Raw genomic sequence first — 20,809 nt, 5'->3', positions numbered from 1 at the left:
ATCTTAATTATTCATGTACGGAGATTTATTATTCAGGGGTAACATAAAATGGCATCAACATTTTCGGTAAAGTATAAACCGTACGAGCTGAACAAAAAACTTACAAATAATACACTAGGGTCATATATAAACGCGGAAAATCAAACCCTTACAGCCCAGTGACATTTTAACCAAACAACAACATTTTATATATCATTCGATTGAAAATTTTGTTAAGAACTCGATGTTGAAGTGAAAAATTTATTTGTGGTACAATGATCACCGGGAATCGACTACAAAGCATATCATGTTGACCATAACACTTACCGTATCTTCAACCATTTAGGTTCTAAGTAAAGTTAAAAAATATGTTTTGATCCCATAGTGTATTCTGCTGGCTGAAACTTGGACAGATCATCGAAAGCGGAAGCTATGCTAGAAAATTTTCTGACTTTTCGTGGTGCCCCGGGGAGCTTGTGGCAAGAGACATGTATGTAGTAACGTCAAAACATGGCTCTTTCGTGTGATGTTTTATGAATGTTCTTCGGGTTGAACGAAGTACAGAAGTACGAAGTACAGAACGTCTAAAGACAAAAAGTCGAAGGTCTATGGACAAAAAGTCGAATGGACAGAAGGTCGAATGAACAAAAGGTCTAATGGACAAATGGACGAATGGACAAAAGGCCGAATGGACAAAAACAATTTAGTAAAATATGCTCTCAGGGGGTTGTAGGACAAAAGGTCAAAGATCAAAAGGCCGAAGCAAAAAAAAGTAGTACAAAAGGTTGAAAGGACAGAAGGACGAATGTTGAATTGACAACATAAAGAAGAGAAACAATGCCGGTGCGACCATCTTTTTTTTCCTGTTTTATGTTCTCACTGCAACTTGACCTGCATCTCTTCAACTTAGAGTTCTTTTAGCACTTAAGCAATTATTAAAACCAGGGTTTCTTTTGCTTTCCATTGTATTGTATTTGTATATTGCATAATAAGCATGATACCACACTATACCCAGGAAGTCGACATTTTTTTCTGATAGGAATCGAACCTCTAATCTGGGCTTATTATAATAGTTGGTGTTTACCTGGTGTAAGTGTTTTGAAGAACTTATACCTCTTTTGAACGATGGCTGTTCACTCGAGTAACTTGTTTTTACTTTTTTTAAATAATATTCTAAATTCTTTTGAATAATATTCTTTCTAGTAATGCAAGAAAACAATTAGCGTACTTACGAATAATACATTTGTTTCTTATATTTTTAATCTTGAAAAAATTGTCATTCTGGCAAGCTATGTTGTCCCAGAGATTATTTTAATTGGTCTGTCAATATTTCCAAAGAAATCTCTTTGACAGATCTTCTCAACCCTTCAGAACGCGCGCGTGTGTGCTTCTTAAAGTGCACCGCGCTCACGCTATATACGATGGGCGGGACTTTTCGGTAGTGCTGTACTTTTTTACAACGCCACGCGTCCTGAAGGGTTGGAGAGATGAGCAATTCCTCCACATTATACTTTATTACTATATCTGATTTCGTTTTGTTTGTTGATATATCAGCCAGAAATTTATCCTTCTCTAATTCATAGCCTGTTCTACGACATTCTTTGGTTGGAATTTAAAATGGAAATATTTCAATCAAATTTTATTTCTTTTATCTATAGGCTACCTTTCAAGTCATATGGTTGCTGTTTCGAATTGCAATGTAGTACCTTTTGCCTTTTCTACCCTTTGTTCATTTAACCTTTTATCCATTTGACCTTTTGTCCTTCAACCTTTTGTCATTAAAATTTTTGTCATATATTCAACAAGCTTCTTCATAATTATCAACGTCGTTAGCAATCGATTCACCCATGGATATCAAATGAATATTATTCTTATTTTTTCTGGTTTTTTTATTAAGATAAGTCAAAAAGAAAAATTAAAAGTTTTAAAATAATTACTGATCAAACGAAATGTATAATTAATTTAATTTTTTTTAATGTAATGACATATTGAGCAATTTGAGCAATTTGAAGAACTAAATAACACACCAACTGGTATATATTTCAATAATATTTAATAATTAAGCTTAATTTTTGCTCAATATAACACAAATATTAGCAATTGTTTTATAAAGCCGCGATTTAAGAAAATAATCTTAGACGGTTCCGTATACTTGCACATGTTCATTCGTTTGACTTTTGAGTAGAATCTTGTTTTCTAGATGGCCATCTAGCAAAGGTGCTGAAATAACTACTAATGTACATATTTTTAAAGTTCATGAAGAATGGTGTGTCGCAAGATGGGGTTTGAAAACATCAAAAAAATGTCCTCTTCCCCGAGGGAACCAGGATTCCGGAACGGTCCTGAAAGTGGTTAATCTCGCCCAAAAGTCCGGAAATGACTTCTACTGGAACGTGTTTGCAAAATCATGAAAAATGGTGTGTCGCAAGATGGGTTTTAAAAACATCAAAATATTGTCCTCTTCCCCGGGGGAACCAGAGTTCCGGAATAGTCCTAAAAGTGGCCAATGTGACTCATGGGATGTCAAAATGTCTTCTTGGTAACTAATTCTAATAAATAACAAAGTTTCATAAGCTGTGAAGGTATATAATTCATGTTAAGACTTTTCGCCACCTTTTGTATGGAGCCGCATCACTGTGCGACGTCCTGGATGACCAAACCAACCTCATTTCGGATGCTGCAACCGGAGGAACTTGGCACTGCACCGCGTCGCGGTTGGGTTTCCGGGTAGGTGTTTTTGATTGGCAGCAATAATGGAACGATGAGAATCAAAATCTGATGCTTGAGTTTTTTCTTGTATTTTTCATGTACCAAACTGTTTTTATGCGAGAACAGTTGCTCTTGATCAAGAACGGATGATTGAAGATAACTACAAGAACCTTATAAAACTGAAAATAAGTCCAACAGTTCTTGTTGTGTTTATGGTTTTATGAACTGAGCCTCAAGTATTCTTGGAGGTGTTTATAAAACCACATATTGGCGAAGAATAGTTATGCTCAGCTGAAACTCCGATAAAATCAACTAGAATATGCAATGCTCCAATAAAACTATTATAAAAACAAATAAAACCAAATAGAATTAGGATTGTTACTTGGGATTGCACTATCACTTCGAAGTGCTCCGTCAAACACGTTGATAACGCCTGCGAAGGAGCCGCCACCCACAGCTATTGTGGCACTGTCCCGGATGATGTCCAATAGCTCTGCGGTGTACGCCAGTACACTAGTGTCGCTACGTCCATACTAAGGTGTGGCGGCCCGGCGTGGGGAACGGCGCTAAGTACCGAAAGCTACCGTGGTAAGCTGGAATGTACCTTTGGAAAATGCGCGGCACAAGAGGCATACACAGGACTGCCAGGATGGCCTCTATGGTCAAATGACAGCGCGCGTGGGCCAGTTCTACCAATGGAAGGTGTTAAGTTGTATTAACAGGCGCCATGGGGAAGTAACATTCCTCCTAACTCAGATCCTGTCAGGCCATGGCTGCTTCCAACAGTATCTACACCGTTTCGGTCATGCGGGTTCTCCCGCTGGTTCAGAGAAAACGACAGAACACGTTATGTTCGTGTGCCCGCGTTTTCGCACAATGCGTGACCACATGCTTGCCACATAAGGGAAAGACACAACTCTGGACAATTTTGTCTAGAGGATGTGTAGGGATGAGTTTGGCTGGAATGCCGTTTCAAAGGCTATCACCCATATAGTCTTGGAGCTACAGAGGAGGTGGCGCGTGGGCTCGGAGAATGGCTAGTTCAGATGCGGTACAAGAGATGGTCCAAGGGTTTGGCTTCGTAGGTCATGCCGGTGCTCTGTGGTTGAAATCGACCCTTACATCGATTAAGTGGCCGCCGAGAGAACATCCTGGTACCGTTGCTATTGTGGCTTCACTCTACTGGGTTGGATCCGAGTCTGCGGTTGGCAAGGGGTTATTACAAAAAAATTAATGAAGCACTACAAATACATATTAAAGTATAACATCTTGTGGTGAAACCTTATAAATGCGTAATAAATTGGGACATCACACTTAGACAAATACAAGACAGAACATAAATTTTGCCCTGTTACCCTAATGGATAACAATTTCCGATGACAGGATGACGAGGTTTCATAAATGTTGTTGGTCCATCATTCAATCCTGTAATCGTATTTTGTTTGGCATGTTGCCTTTCGTTTGCAGCATTAGTTGCTTCCATAGCTTGTGTTTTGTCTAGGAATTTCTAATCCTAAAGGGGCATCCCGATTCGGGTTTCATCACTAGAGTTCTATAACTTGAAATCTGTGCCAGGGAAAGGTTTACGTATCCAGTACTTAATCGCTGCCCAAAATGACCTGAATGTTGGCAATCGAAATAGGATTGCGGGCCTCTATTCTGCCAGAGCCCTATAAATGTGCATTAAAACTAGGGGAATATTTACAAATTAAAATAGCACATTTAACACAAAAATAAAACTTGTAATAGGGTCTCCGGTAAAGGCCGGGCAGCTGATAGGGGCTGTCCATAAACCACGTGGTCATTTTTTTGGGACTTTTCAAACCCCCCCCCCCCCGCGTGGTCATTTGTCCATACAAAATTTTTTATTTGTCCATACAAAATGGTCATTGGCCGAACCCCCCCCCCCCCCCCCTCATGACCACGTGGTTTATGGACAGCCCCATAGGGCCTGGAGGATAGTGACACCCTTGCCTTCAGGAGGTCAGATCTGGTTGCACGTAGGCATCAGTTCATGATGCTTGCAAAACAGTTGGGCGCGGGCGAGGGGTTGACCCTGCCCGCCTTCCGAGCACAAAGGGAGTGCTGAGGATCACTCGGGAAACTGGCTAGGCGCCAGCATGCTACCGTGATGGATTCTCCAAAGCGAGTCATCGATCTTCGTTGCTGTAGGCTACGCAGCTAACCTTGAGGGTACACTAGCCCCTCTCTGAAGTAATGCCTTCTTGGTGGTTCCGGGACGTACACGTAGGGTTTGACGACCATGAGAATGTGTTCAGTGGTTCGAGGAGAGAGTAGTCGTGGCTGTTACTTTTGCTGTGTAAGATGGCCTTAACCCCGCGGTCACCAAAGTGCGGCCCGCGGGCCGCACGTCATGTCCATTACCCTATGTTGCCGTAGAATTCCTTGCAGTGTTTCTTATGGAAGTTGTTCTACTCCTGAAATAATCAAGAATAACGTGTTGAATTGTTCACAAATCGGTCCAGGTGTTACAATACGAGTAGTTGAAAAAACGGGCCTGAGGATCACTGCCTTAACCCCACACTACCCGGACCTTCCTTTTCGGGTGTATGTTGAGCAAGGGAAGCAGCCAAACAGGACCATGTTAAGCTCATGACAACTGCGGCAGCAGCAGAGTCCGTGAAGCTGAAGGTGCCGAAGTCTCCCTAGTTGTAGACCTTCGCTTTCGCTGGTAGGCCAAAACGTACACAAGACGAGATTGCAAACGTCTAGCAATTGCAGAAGGACGCGAGACAACTGTCAGACGAGAAGCTACAAGGCAGCATTCCAAGAGATTGTGAACCCCGAAAATGAAGGGCAGTAATGTCAGCAGGTCGGATCCAGGTCAGATGTCCCAAAAAGCATGGAAAGGTGGACCTAAAAAGGCTGGTTCGTCCCAGATCGAAGGAAGCAGAGGGTTGCAACCATGCATAGAACCACAGGTCAGGGCAGATCAAGCGGATATTGCCTCCTGGACCCTGGTAAAAATGAAGAATGAGGAGAGGAATAAGACAGAAGAACAGGGGCACAGGGACACCTAACCAAGGTAAGATGTGAGACCACCCTCATACCCTTTCGCGATGGTGTAAATGGGAAAATATGAATTTACATTGTGTGTAGAAACAAGTAAAAGTTAAATTTACAAAGAAGAATGAAGAGACTATACTGAAAACCCAAAATTCCCTTCATGCAAAGCAGAAGCGTCAAGGGTGTTCTAATATCGCCGATAAGCGTTTCTTGTTCAATGTAAGAGTATACCAGATTACCAGAAAATTTCGTTTCACTTTTCAATTAAAAAAATAATCTAGTTTATCACGTTTCAGCCCTCCTAGTAATCCCACAGTGCTTACTGTTGCTGCTCCTGCTCTGATCTTGCCCAAATGGCCGGAGACAAACCCCCATTTGGGGTGGGTTCTTGTCGTTATGCTTACCATTTTTACGACGACACGGACGATGACTACGACTGCGACGACGAAGACGACGACGGTGATTATTTTAATCTCAACGAGATTTACAGGATCAAATTACACGCCAAGAAGATGGCTTTTCTCCTCACGCTACCGAACTGCCACTGCTGACTGTGCCGGGGCGTCTGGCGATGACACTTTCCCGCGCGCGTTTAATTATCACTACTATTTGCAGGATTTCATCATCCACTCACACTCCTCCCATCGCATCGGTCACACAGGACGCGCACTCACTCGTTACTCGCCTTATTTCCCTCCGGATTGAGTTGTATAACCATAACCATCCACCAACCGTATTGATTTTCACTTCCGTTTTGCTTCGGTTGCTCCAGCCATCCAGAGCCGGGCTGATGATATTTTTATGTGCGCACTACCGGAGGCAGTAAATAGCGAGGATCATTCTAGTTTTACAAGCTTCAAAGTTGGGACTGTTCCCACATGGCTGGGGAGACCTCACCACCAGCACCACCGGATTCAACGTTTTACACTTTGCGCCTTCTGAGCCAGCAACCACGTTCGCACTAGTTGAGCCCGGTGTGGGTGGTTGGTTCTGCTCCAGGAGGGAGGTTCGTAGCACAAAACCGCACTCTCGTTGCTAATACAATCGATCCGTCATTGGAATGGTTGCAGCTATCTGCTACCCTAGGTATGAAAGGGGTGTTCACGAAATTATTGCATCAGTTTATATGGATCTCATTCAGATCTGAATAAGCACCAAAAATGGTGAATTTAAATTATTTTTAATTCGTGTACCGACTCTTCGAATCCTCTATGCAGAATACTCTTTGTGACAGATTCGCATATTTAGTTGACCAGTGTAATATTTTTCCATAAAGGCAAATCTGGCAATTAATTTATTGCCCATTTCCGGATATACAAGGCAGTCAGTATAACCAAAATTGACGTAAAAATTTGAAGCATTTGAAGGCAAGGTGCGTTTAATTGACAAGTTGAGAAAAAATGAATAAATATACAACAGGTTTTGGTGGGATTCGAACCCACGACTCCGTATCGCTAGACCGCAGCTTTAACCCACGAAGCCGCAAGAGTGTGGGAGATTGACATCTAAGAGTCAAAGGAGAGATAAAGTTGTGTGGCGCTTCGAATCGAGTTATTCCGCAGAATCGTTACTTGCAGTGGCGTCGCGTAACCTCACTTTTTACCTGTGCACCAAGTATAAATTCTTGAATTTTTTGAACAAATTTGCTTGTAATAATTAGAAAATGACAAGAATAGCTGCTTTTACTCATTTCTATTTCGGTTTTGATCATAAATCCTCTGCAATTACAAGTTTTAGGGTCGGTGCACAGGTAAAAAGTGAGGTATATTGCGTATATTGCTCAATTGATTGCATTGAGATAAGACCCAAGGAAATTTCGGAATAATTGCCAAAAGAATTGCCGGAAGCATTTTCTTAGACATTTTTGAAAAAAAAATCGCAAATAGTTCTTCCAGGTGTTTCTCCCCGATTTATTTACAAACTTCTCCGGGTTTTTTTTGTCAAAGTGTTTTTTTTTTTTCACAGTTCCTTCAAAGATTGCTTTCAAAGCTGTTTTAAGGGATTTTTCAGATATTTTTTTCTATGCTTTCTTTCAGGGACTTCTCTAGAAATTCAACCAGAGATTATTTCCGGAATTACCACAGGTATTTCAATTCGAAGCTTTCCTGGGATGCTTTTCAGAATTTTTCCAATTGTTTCTTGCGCAATTTTTGCAGGTCCTTATCCCGGATTCCTTCCAAGAAATTTCCCTGATTTTTTACGAATGTTGCCTATGATTTCTCCCGGAATTTTTCCAGAGAGTCCTCCCAGAAATACTCAAAGCATTCTTTTCGAAATTATTCAATGATTTTTATTCAGCATTTTTTCTAACGATCGCTACTGGTAATTTTCGAAAAATATCTCCTATTTTTTTCAGAGATTTATCCTGAAAATGTTCCAAGGGCGTCGGAATTGTCCCAGGGATTGTTTTCGTGATTCTAACAAGGATTTCTCCCGCAGTTCCTACGGGACTTTCTTTCGGTATTTATTTCACAATTCTTACATTTATTCTTATAGGATTTGATTTTCCCCAAATTCATTTCATGTTTCTACTCGCAGGTTTTTCATGGCTTCTTACCAGAATTCCTTCCAGGAGTCCTCCCAGAATTATTTCAGAATATCCATCAGTAGTTTATCTCAGAATTTTCTGAGAGATTCTCCTTTCAAGGATTACTGCCGGTATTTTTAGAAATTTATCCAAGATTTCTCAAAGTGATTCTCCATGGCTTTCTTTCAGGGATTGTTCTCAGATATCTTAAAATGCTTTCACCCAATATTTTTGTCAGATATTTTTCCAAAATATTTTTCCAAACTACTTTGGGGCTGTCCATAAACCACGTGGTCATTTTTTTGGGACTTTTCAAACCCCCCCCCCCCCCGCGTGGTCATTTGTCCATACAAAATTTTTAATTTGTCCATACAAAATAGTAATTGGCCGAACCCCCCCCCCCCCCCCCCATGAACACGTGGTTTATGGACAGCCCCTTTCAGGTATTCGGGAATTCATTCGGGGGGTTTCAGATGTTCCTTCCGAAAATGTTTATAAGATTGCTCGAGGAATACTTAAAAGGATTTCTCGTGAAATTCTTGGAAGGATGCCTTCCGGTATTTTTGCACAAATTTTCTCTCCTAAACTACGAAACTTTTCTCGAGATTTCTCCAGGAATTGATTTAGGGCTTTCCTTTAGATTTTTTCAAGAACGCCTACCGGAGTTTACCTAGAGATTCGGGCTTTCATTCCAGAGATCCAATTTCTATTTTTTTCAGATATTTTTAAAAAGGTTATTCAAAAATTTCTCCAGGATTTTTCTATAGCATTCTTGCAAACTATATTCAAGTTTTTTTTCGAATTCTTCAAAGATTTGGATGTCTCCTAGGAATCCCTCCCGTTAATTTGCACTGGATTCTTTCATGGAATTGTATCGAACATGCTTTTAGGTTCAATTCATTCTCATAAAAGTTGAGCGGATCTGGTGTGATGGCTAGAATACTTGACCATCACGCTGAGAACCTGGGATCGAATCCCACTCCCGACAAACTCACTGAGCGTGGGTTCTTCCTTCGGAAGGGAAGAAAAGCGTGGGTCCCGAAATGAACAAGCCCAGGGTTAAAAATCTCGTTAATAAAGATAATAAAAAAATAAAATTAAAAAAATCCTCATAAAATATGAGAAATCAATAGCATGAAATCCAAGGATTATGGAATGATGGGATACCATGTTTCATTTTAATAAAATATGTTTATTCATGGGCCTAGCCAGAGGGAGGCCTAGAATACACACCCCATCCCATTCGCAAATGTTAATTCAAGTCAACTCAAGATTATTAATTCAGAGTTCCAGAGAAAATTTCTAAGTAAATACATTATTTTAATAGTTTAGGATTGTATCTATAATTTTCCGAAGGAAATCTCATACATATTTTCATCAAAATTCAGAGTCAATTACCAACGAATCTGACAAAAAAAAACACACACACACACACACAAGGGAATAACCGAAAAAAAAAAAACGTTTCCGAAGGAATTTTCTAAGAAATTTCTGCTAAACAAATCGAAGAAATTTCCAAAATAAAAGTTTTTGGGAATTTTTCGAAGTACATACTAAAGTAAAATTAAATTGGATTTTCGATGGAATTTTCATGTGAATTACCAGAAAAAAAATCTATGAAATTTCCGAAAGCATTAGTCAGCCGAAGGAAATATCAAAAAATATCTAAACAACTGCAAATATAAATCCCAACTGAATTACACAATTACAAAAGAAAACTGAAAGCAATTTCAGAGAAAAACAATTTTGTTAAATTTCTTTAAGCGTTTCCAATTAATTTGCTGAATGTTCCAAATAAATTGCCAAAGTCTATTTCAACTTTAATTTCAGATTTTCCAAGAAAAAAAATTTCAAAAAAATTCAACGGAACTTCCGAACTGTTTGCCATGGTAATTTTTTACTGGGATCTTTAACGAAATTGCGGAACGAACTACTAAAAGAACTGCAGAGATGAAATTCTCAGATTTTCCGGAGAAAATTAAAAAAAAAATAGATTTTAAATAGTTGTCCAAAGCCAATGTCAACTGGGTTTCATACAAAATTGCCAAAGAAAATTTCAAAAAAAAAATAATAATAAAAATAACCCAGAACACTTTTTTTTTAAGAATTTATTAAGGAGATTTCCAATTTATTTATTTATTTTTCTATTTATATTTATTAAAATATTTCTTAGAAAATTTCAGAGAAATACCCTTATACTGTCCTGATGGAAATCTGAAAGATATGTGAAGTACATATATTGCTGAATTGAATTTATTTAAATACTTATTCCGGAATCAGCCGGCATGAGTACCAAAAGATTTGCCAGCAGCATTTTTTTAGAAGAATTCGCAAAGAGTTTGCCGAAGTCTATTTCAACTGAAGTTTCGAAAAAGTTGCTGAAGAATCCACAAAAAAGACTTACTGAAAAAATGTCTCCGAAATTTTCCCACGTCATTCCTAATAGTTTTGAGAAAGAAATGTCAAGCAAAGTTTGAAACCAATTGCCCTTTATACAAAATTTGCATCGAAATTGTTGCAGGGATCATGAAAAAAAAATTCAAAAGAAATTTTCCATGAGGAAATTCTCAAATAATTTTCCGGACGGTTAATCAAATTACCGAAGTCAATTGCAATTAATTTCCCAACGAAATGGCCGAAGGAATTACCAAAATAATTACTGAGCCGACCTTCTGAGAAGTTCTAAGGAATTTCCATATAATTTGCCAAAGGTAATCCCAAAGTTATTAGCAAATTAATGGCCAAGGTCAATTTCATCTGAATTCCTAACAAAATTTGTCGATTTCTGATAGTTCCTAAAACCACCGAATCAAATTTTATGGAAATTTCCGGAAGAACTTAAGAGGAAAAAAAATTCCAAAAAGTTTTCCGTAGAAAATCTTAAAATATTTTTCAAATAAACCACAGAAAAAATATATATGAGGGGCCCAGAATCAAAGGGGTGTAAGTGACCATTTTGTCGATTTTGAGCTGAGCATATCCAAAAATTCTTCAAATTTCAAGCTTTCGGGAACTTTTTTAAGATTATTTTTACGATGATTAGAAAAATAACAATAAATCGTAGAAAATTCGGTGTATTTTGAAACTCCATACATTTAGTATGGGATGAAAAATTGGAGAAAAACTTTAAACCTCATTTACTCGAAAGTGGATTTTTGTCACTTACACCCCTTTGCTTCTAACCCCCTCATATCATATCAATAACTATTTCTAACAAACTTTCAAAATACTACACATTGCGTTAACGAAATTGCCGAAAGAGTTACCAGAAGATAACAAATTTTCGGTAACACTAGTTTACAGCACTTTTGAACTAAATTAGCTGATGATCATTTTTGGTGTAGAATCATGCCCTGAGTTCAAAAACGTGAAGAAAAAAATAATAATACAGTAGAGCGGAAATTTTTTCGACTTTCCAAACAAGGCTGAGGATTTGGGATTCTTCCAGGAATTCCTCCAGGAGCTCATCAAGGGGTCCGTCTAGGGATTTATCTAGGAAATCCTTGAGGCATTTCTCCAGGGATTGTTCCAGGAATTCATTTAGAGTTTCTTCTAGGAATATCTCTAGGGATTCCTTCAGGAATTCAGTAATTCTTCTAGGGTTTCTTCTAAGCATTTCTCTAGGGATCTCTTCAGGTATTCCTCCAGGCATTCCTCCAGGAGCTTCTCCATGTATTCCACCAAAATTCCTTCAAGAAATTGCCCAGAATTTTTTGCAGGTATTCCTCCAGAAATTTTCCAGGAATTTCTCCTTCAGGGCTTCCAGGGATTCATTCTATTCCTTCAGGAATACCACCGGGCATTTCTGCTGGAATTCTCTAAGGCATTTCTCCAGGAATTCCTCCAGCGATTTAAACGGCAAATCCTTCAGGGATTCCTTCAGAATTTTTCTCAGGAATTCCTAATGTGATTTTTTTCCAGCGATTCCATCTGGAATTCTTCCAGAGAATCTTAAAGGAATTCCTCCAGGGATTCTTTCTGGGATTTCTCCAGAAATTCATCCAGGATCTTCTCCTCCGGAGATTTCTCCAGGAATTCCTCTAGGGATGCTTTTAGGGACTCCTCCAGGGTTTCTTCTGGGATTCTGTTGGGATTTATTTAGTGGTTCCACTTGGAATTCCTTTTGAAATTCTTCTTGCCCTATCTCTAGGGATTTAGACAAGAAATTCTCCACAATTCCTGGATTCCTGGAATTCCTCCAGGAGTAACATCAGGAAATCCTTCAGGGATTCCTTGAGAAATTTTCTCAGGAGCTCCTCCTGTGATTTCTTCAGCGATTCCATAAAGAATACCATCAGAGATTCTTCCTGAAATTTCTCCAAAGATTCATCCAGGAATTTCTCCTTCGGGGATTTCTCCAGGAGTTCCTCCAATGATTTCTCTGGGGACTGTTCCAGTGTTCCAGGGTTTCTCCTGGGATTCTACAGGGATTTCTATAGAAACTCTTCTAGAGATTCCTCTAGAAACTCCTCAAGGGATTCCTCCAGAAATTATTCCATGCAATAATCAAGGAATTTCGACGAGTAATTCTCCAGGATTTCCTCCAGGGATTCCTTCAGGAATTTATTCAGGAATTTCTCTTTCTGGGATTTCTCTAGGACTCCTGTAGGCAGGAGTTCCTCCAATGCCCAAGTAACATTTTTTAGTCAAATAGGCTAAAAGAGGATCCTAGAACCACCATAATACCAACATAAAAGGAATTAGGTTTTATGATGGTTCTCAAAACCTCTAAAAGACTAATTGGTCATACAAATGTTTCTTGGGTGATTTCTCTGGGGACTGTTCCAGTGTTCCAGGGTTTCTCCTGGGATTCTACAGGGATTTCTAAAGAAACTCTTCTAGAGATTCCTCTAGAAACTCCTCAAGGGATTCCTCCAGAAATTATTCCATGCAATAATCAAGGAATTTTGACAAGTAATTCTCCAGGGATTCCTTCAGGAATTTATTCAGGAATTTCTTTTGGGATTTCTCTAGCAATTCCTCTAGGAAAGAGTTTACTTAGTTTATTGAACTTTTCATTTTTGCATAAAGTCGTTGGCTCTTTAGTTTGTTCACAAGTCGAATCTCGAGGCAACGTAGCCGGACGAGGATGAGCCTAATAAAGCCCGTCTAGAGGACTACTGGAGTACGGTAAAAGCAGCCATCAACAACGTAGCTGCGACAAACGTTCTGTATGTGGAACAGTGCCGAAGAAAAGATTGGTTCGACCATGAGTGTAGAGAGATTTTGGAAAAGCAGAACGCAGCGAGGGCGGCCATGCTGCAGCACGGGACTCGACAGAACTTGGAGCGAAATAGAAGAACCCGGAAATACCAGACCCGTCTCTTCCGGGAGAAAAAGCGCCACCTGGAAGAGGCGGAATTTGAACAAATGGAACTGCTGTGCCGCTCACAAGAAACACCAGAAGCTCAACGCATCCCGCAAAGGCTTCGCGTTGCGAGCCAAAATGTGCAGGGGTATGGACGAGAGCATCTTGATAGATGGACGTGAGGTGATCGGAAGATGAAAGCAGCACTACGATGAACACCTGCATGGTGCGGAGAGCACAGCCATGGAGGATCAAGGCCGCGGGAGAAATGACTTCGTCAGTACAGCGGGGAGCAGCCTGCACCGGTTGGTAGTCCGTACAGCTACCGGAGGAGTGGAAGGAAGGGGTATTCTGCACCATTCACAAGAAAAGGTGACCATTTGGATTGTGGGAACTTCAGAGCGATCACCATTTTAAATGCTGTCTACATAGTGCTATCCCAGATCATCTTTCGTCGTCTGTCACCTAAAACTAATGAGTTCGTGGGAAGTTATCAAGCCGGCTTTATCGACAACCGGTCGACAACGGACCAGATCTTTACCGTACGGCAAATCCTCCAGAAATGCCGTGAATACCAGGTCCCAACGCATCACCTGTTCATCGACTTCAAAGGCGGCATACAACAGTGTCGACCGCACAGAGCTATGGAAAATCATAGACGAAAATGCCTTTCCTGGGAAGCTTACCAGACTGATAAGAGCAACGATGAACGGTGTGCAAAACCGCGTAAGGGTTTCGAGTGAACTATTCAGTTCATTCGAATCTCGCCGGGGACTGCGACAAGGTGACGGACTCTCATGTCTACTCTTCAACATCGCTCTGGAAGGTGTGATGCGACAGCCGGGGAACGATTTTCACCAAATCCGGTCAATTTGTGTGCTTTGTGGACGACATGGACATTACCGCCAGAACATTTGGAACGGTGGCAGAGATGTACAGTGCCCACCTGAAACGCGTAGCAGTAAAAGTCGGACTGATGGTGAATGCCTCAAAAACAAAGTACATGCTGGTAGGCGGAGCCGAACACGACCGGATCCATCTGGGTAGTAATGTTACGATAGACAGTACTATTTTCGAGATGGTGGAGGAATTCGTCTACCTCGGATCCTTACTGACGGCTGACAACAACGTGAGCCGTGAAATTCTAAGGCGCATCATCAGCGGAAGTCGGCCCTACTACGGGCTCCAGAAGAAACTGCGGTCTAAAAAGATTCACCCACGCACCAAATGCACCATGCATAAAACGCTAAATAAGACCGGTGGTCCTCAACGGTCACGAGACATGGACCATGCTCGAGGAGGACCTGCAAGCACTCGGAGTTTTCGAGCGACGCGTGCCAAGGACGATCTTCTGCGGTGTACAGGAGAATGGTGTGTGGCGGAGAAGGATGAACCACGAGCTTGCTGCATTTTAAGGCGAACCCAGCATCCAGCAGATGGCCAAAGCCAGAAGGATACGGTGGACCAGACATGTTGCAAGACTGCCGGATAACAACTCTGCAAAGTTGGTGCTCGCGACTGATCTAGTTGATACAAGAAGACGTGGAGTGCAGAGAACACAATGGACGGACCAGGTCAGTTGGAGTGTGGCTTGGCAAGCATTGGGCCTGACCGAGGATGGAAAGCGGCAGTCACGAACTGTGGATAATGGAGAAATATTGTTGATTCAGTTTTATCTTAAATTTGATGTAGATGTAACACTAAATAAACGAAAAATGAAATGAACTCAAATTTTCAAAAGTGGGACACAGCCATGAGTGGAGGACAACAGCCATGTGGCCGTGCGGTCAGAGTGTTGTGGTATATCTGAGTTCGTAAGATTTTCTAAGTTAATTGTAGACGGTACAAAAATTTCGTGAACAGCTATTACAAGTGCCGACCACACGTCATATAGTCGTCATTCCGTGAATGGAATGTCCCGATCCATCTGTCTGTCCGCTTGTCATTCTGGGGCCAAATGGGGTTACCTTTTTCCATACATATACTCAGCTACACGAGCATGTATGCGGCTCAACTGTTGCTTCAGGAGAGCCCCCTCCCAGCAAAACCAAGCGTATTTTCGTGTCAATATCATTTCACCTGGACCGGTGCAGTGCAGAGCAGTCCAGCAGATTTGGCACCGGCTTGGGTCTGCATCAAACTGCGGAATTGTTCACTCGTCCGTAGGATTAGGTTTCGGAAAGGTCCTTTCCTCGAGGGGCACTGACTCTGCAACTACGCTACGCTGCACTGCAGTTGCGTTGGATTTGGCCTAAATTATGCACCTTTGATCACGGTCAGCCAGCGCCAGCGGCCAGAAGCGGTTGAACTTGCCAAATTGTACTTTCGGGTGATGGGCAGTGTCGAACACATGTTTCAATCAGTGGTTACGTGCGTTCTTCGCACGTTGGGGGAAATTTCGATGGAAGAGATTTTCGACTCGTTACTGATGCAAAGGGGTTAAGCTTCGTTTGGTTGCCACAGGTTCTGGCACCGGAGTATCGTATTCTGCATGTATCGATCGGTTCGTGTACAGTTTGATTCTCAAGAGAGACGGTCAGTGGCAGGGAAAGCTCTCAATAAATAATGGAAGTGCTCACAGAACACTAAGGTGACGAGCAGGCTTTGTCCAAAAGTTGGGAAGATACACTAAAAAAGAGATAAAAAAGAAGAAGAATAAGAAAAAGAAAAAAAGGAGAAGAAGAAAAAGAAAAAGAAAAAGAAGAAGAAAAGAAGAAGAAAAAGAAGAAGAAGAAGAAGAAGAAGAAAATGAGAAGTAAAAGAAGCAGAAGAAAATGAGAAGTAAAAGAAGCAGAAGAAAATGAGAAGTAAAAGAAGAAGAATAAGAAGAGCCTTTTTTGCAGTTGTGATAATTTCTAAAAAAAGACACTACACCGTCTTCAACCAGAGGTTGTACAGACTGAACAAGCACTAACATATGACAACGGACAACACACATAACACCCAATGGCCCAGTGGAGAATTTTCCGTTTGACGAAAAGTTTTCCCCGACTGGAGCGGGAATCGAACCCACACTCCGAGGCTTACGAAACGGCTAGATGACTGACGCCTCTAGCCGCACGGCCACGAAGCCCACAATTTCTCGAGGGATTTTTGCTTTAAAACTGACAAATTTAAAGTTCTTCCTACGTATGTATCTACATATACACACAGTGAAGAACTAGGACGAGGCAGTCTTTCATGTTGTTAGGAAAATATCTAATCCACTTTTACTGCTGGTTTCCAATGCACAGCTAAAGGGATAACAAGCTGAACACGAAGCTTTGAAGCTTCTTTCCCTCGAAGCGACCGGACCAGACTGAGCAAACAACGCAACGTCTCGAAGAGTGATGTACTACATCACTGTTGTAGCGATGAGATGGATGAGATTGAATTAAGAAGATGATAAATTTTTGAAACCAGCGAAAAAACCTGGAAATAATAGCCTAAAATGTGCTGCCAGTGTGTGTGCGTCCGTGTCGAGTGGAATTAAGCATGAAGACGGCAAAATTCTCCCATTTTTCCCCCGTAGAACAAAAATATAATCAAATCCATGTTCAAGCGCCGTCAAGAGAAAGATTAGTAGATCATTAAAAGGCAGAGTGCTCGCCCTGCTCGGGGTTGAGGGTGAGGTATTTCCAGGAAAAGCAGGCACCGGCATTCGATGTACCGACGACATATATCTTCGTGTGTCCGAGCGCCTTTAATTACGTGACAACGACAACTTTGATGGCGAGACGACCGACAACGTTGTTAGTTACTACTGGTTCCGTGTTGTTCGTCGCCGCTCCGGAGGCGAGGGAAATGTGCTAAGCTGCAATATATGGGAATGGGGAATGGGATAGGAAAACCTATTAGTGCTGTGTGCCGTTTCGATTCTCATGCTGGTTATCAAGGTTGTTGATTCGGAGAACTGCGAGGAATGGCAGCTGGATGATTTCCGTAGCCCAAAACTCGATGCTCGAGCTTTCGCTGTATTGCTTACTCAACTCGATTCAGCGTTACTGTGCGAGTGCTCAAAGAATGATGAGCTTATGAGAAGCCAGTACTGCCTCAGTAGAATAGTTGTTAAGACCAGTGAATCAGAAAATTATTGAAGAAGCTCCTTGACATTAGTTCTTCCAGCGATTTTTGTTTGAAAATTTTACTACGAATTTATTCAAAAAATCCTCACGGGAATTATTTTAGGTCATTCTCGATTGATCTTGTTGGAGACATCTAAAGATTCATTCGAGAACTGCTTCCGCGAATAAACCGTTGTAACCTTCAAAAATTCTTCCACATTTTTGTTTGTTGATAGTCTGGCTTTCTCAGTCTAGGGAATTCAAACGATTAAGTTGGCATTGGCCGACGTTTCGGTCTTTTTAGTTTGTCCTTTTTATAAGGGTAAAGCTGTTGATCGATTTTTGTTATGTAGATGATGGACACCTTTGCCCATGGAAAAGGCCAAATAAATAACGCCGAAATGTCGGGCAATGCCAATTTAAATAATCGTTTGAATTATTTAGACTGGGAAAGCCTCCAGCAAATTCTTTCACATCTTTACGGTTTCCTCAGGAATTGTTCCAGAGTTTCAGGTCCGGAAGTTCGTTCGAAAAACTATCAACAAACTTCTCAGAAGGTTGTCCCGCAAATTCATCGAGGATTTTGTTTTGATCGAGAATCCATTTATCGTTTTCTTGTTGAATTTCCTCAAGAATGCGAATCCCTTCTGCAGTTCTTACAATAATTGTTCTTGAATTGCCTCCAAGGATGTTTTCAGTATGAGCCCAGTGATTTGCTCGAGAATTTTCCAAGATTTCTTACGGTAGTTGAATCAATAACTTTTCAACAAAATTTCATCAGAGATCCCTCCAATGTTTCTTCCAAATTCTTGGATCTCGTTCTGCTTTTTTCATGCTCTTCCCGATCTTCACTTGAAGAATCTTCACGCGAGCTACTTGATGCATAATGTACCGGTGGGCTCAGACAGATGCTTGGAGTAGAAAACGAGAATACCTAATCGGTCACTTAGTTTATGGCAGCCAATTAAACGTCCCATAATAAATTTAAAAGTTTCCATAAATAATTCTAAAATTGCCAATAAATAAATAGGGGTGGAAGCAGTAATAAACTATAAAAGTTCCATAAACAAATCAAAAAGCGCATAAATAAATCAAAACTTCCCATAAATAATTGATTTTCGAGCAATGAAAAATGTCAGAATTTCCACAAATAAATCAACAATTGCAATAAAAAACTATATTTTTCCCAACAAAACATTTCGAACATATGTACTACATTATAGAACTATGATAGAAAGATTGAAACTATGTGTGCAATTTAACAGACAATCGCTTGCTGTCCGAACTCGCTAACGCTCGTCGGACTTAAAAAAGGAATAACATCTCTGGTCGCATTCAACCTTGCAAATTTTTGGATCTGTGGATTGCCTAGAACCGAATCGACGCAGTTACGGCGCGTCGGATTTCGGAAATTTCGGCGGCCTTCTGCCGCCTCAGTTCCTCAATCCTCTATGCGGCTTCGCCGCATGGCTCGGCCAATACTTTTAGCTAAAATTGCATTCAAGTTAATTGCGCATTGTTTCGTACTTATTGCCAAATTTTCAATTGCTCTTTTGGTGCTTATCAATTGGGAATTTTTAAATTATTTATGGAAAAATCAAATTTATTTATGGAAAATTTAAACTTTTTTGGTGGAAAAAATTTAGTTATGTGATGCAATTCTTGAACTATTCGTGGAACTTTCGACATTTTTTTTTTGCTCAAAAATCAATTATTTATGGGAAATTTTGATTTATTTATGCACTTTTTTATTTGTTTATGGAAAATTTGTACTTTATTATTGCTCCCACCCCTACTTCTTTATTGGCACTTTCCGATTTTGTTATGGAAAATGATCACTTTTTTATGAGTCGTTTATATTTTAGCCCATAGTTTATGCTTTGTGAGCAACGAGTTAACCGTTGACTGTACCGCTCCGTAAGCATCTGCAGCACCGCTCCTTAAAATCGGGAGGCATCACCTTCCACTGTTGATTAATTTAAAAAAAACCCAAATTAATCCACCTAGAGTTGATAGTGCCTTTCTCGTCGTATATATTATGCCTCTCAAGAAAAATCAGAATATGGCGGTTATCTACCTCTGGCTTCTGATATTAGCGCGACAGTCACTAATCATAACAGCGTCACCAGATTTAAAAGTATATTACAGGTCGGACTCGATTATCCGGAGTATTGATTTTTATTTCACTCCGGATAATCGAATCACGAGAAAAAATTAAATCGGAATTTAAAAATGTATAAAAACGGATTTTTTCCCTATGCTATGTGTATGAAGCAGTGGCGTAGCCTGAAATTTGAATTAGGAAACGTCCATAAATTACGTAATGCAAAAAAAAAATCCCTTCCTCCATAGTCATACTTTTCGTATAAGACTTCTGAACACGGTGTCAAAATGTCGATTATTATCGAATTTTCATGTACCTCCGATTTTTCTTCGAAAATGATTAGCATTTGAGCTATATATTCATAATCTGAAAACTACAAAATATTTCATCGGCAAAAAATTTTCCATACATTTTGTATGGGACGTTTTTTTGGGCTAAAATCGTATTTATTGAATTCTAGTATGGGAAATAGCGAAAAACTCATCTAAATCAAAATTTCCCCGATAGAATATTTTAAAACTTTCCATTTATACAATATAGCCGAAATTCTAACGTTCTATGAAGAAAAATCCGAGGTACATGAAAGTTCGATAATAATCAAAATTTTGACACCGTGTGAAGTTTTTGTATTGGTCACCTATGTTGAATTCTCCCTCTCCTCTCAAAACGTAACGTAATTTATGGACGTTTTCTCAGAATATTGTATACAGTGGACCCCTGATAGTATTTTGGGCTGACAAAATCGGCACAGTTTTTTTTCTGAATTTTGAGCTAAATAAAAAAGGTTCTGATTCTATAAAACAAACAAAATATACAGTTGATGAGGGATGGTGAAGGGGAAGGAGTATGGTTTATGTATATTTGTGTCAGTGTGTATGGACGAAAAAAATGTAATGAAAAACAAACAGTAGATAAGTGAAGTGTAACGGGTCTATTCTGCATGAATTATAAAATTAAGCGACGAATATAAATAACCATTACAAATAACATTTCTCATTTCTGATCAACAAGTTAGGCTCTTACTTCCCGAGCAGGATCCTTTTTCTTTTCGCATTATTTTGAAAAGATACTATGACTACACCGTCTGCAACCAGAGGTTGCACAAACTGAAC

General features: G+C 40.2%; 1 protein-coding gene across 8 annotated transcripts in view; it reads right to left on the bottom strand.

Moving 5' to 3' along the window:
• LOC109410157 (guanylate cyclase soluble subunit beta-1) overlaps positions 1–20,809 on the bottom strand; it is a 404,273-nt gene that overhangs the window by 376,012 nt on the left and 7,452 nt on the right. For all 8 annotated transcript variants that reach the window (XM_062844940.1, XM_062844939.1, XM_029854717.2 and 5 more), the window contains exon 2: positions 6,120–6,797. In XM_062844940.1, coding sequence (XP_062700924.1) covers positions 6,120–6,122 — 3 coding nt within the window. In that variant the 5' untranslated portion in view covers positions 6,123–6,797. The remainder of the gene's footprint in view (positions 1–6,119; positions 6,798–20,809) is intronic.

This window comes from Aedes albopictus, chromosome 1, assembly GCF_035046485.1.
Source record: "Aedes albopictus strain Foshan chromosome 1, AalbF5, whole genome shotgun sequence".
Taxonomy (NCBI): domain Eukaryota; kingdom Metazoa; phylum Arthropoda; class Insecta; order Diptera; family Culicidae; genus Aedes; species Aedes albopictus.
Note: the sequence above shows the minus strand (reverse complement) of the source record. Positions and strands in the feature narration are given on the sequence as shown.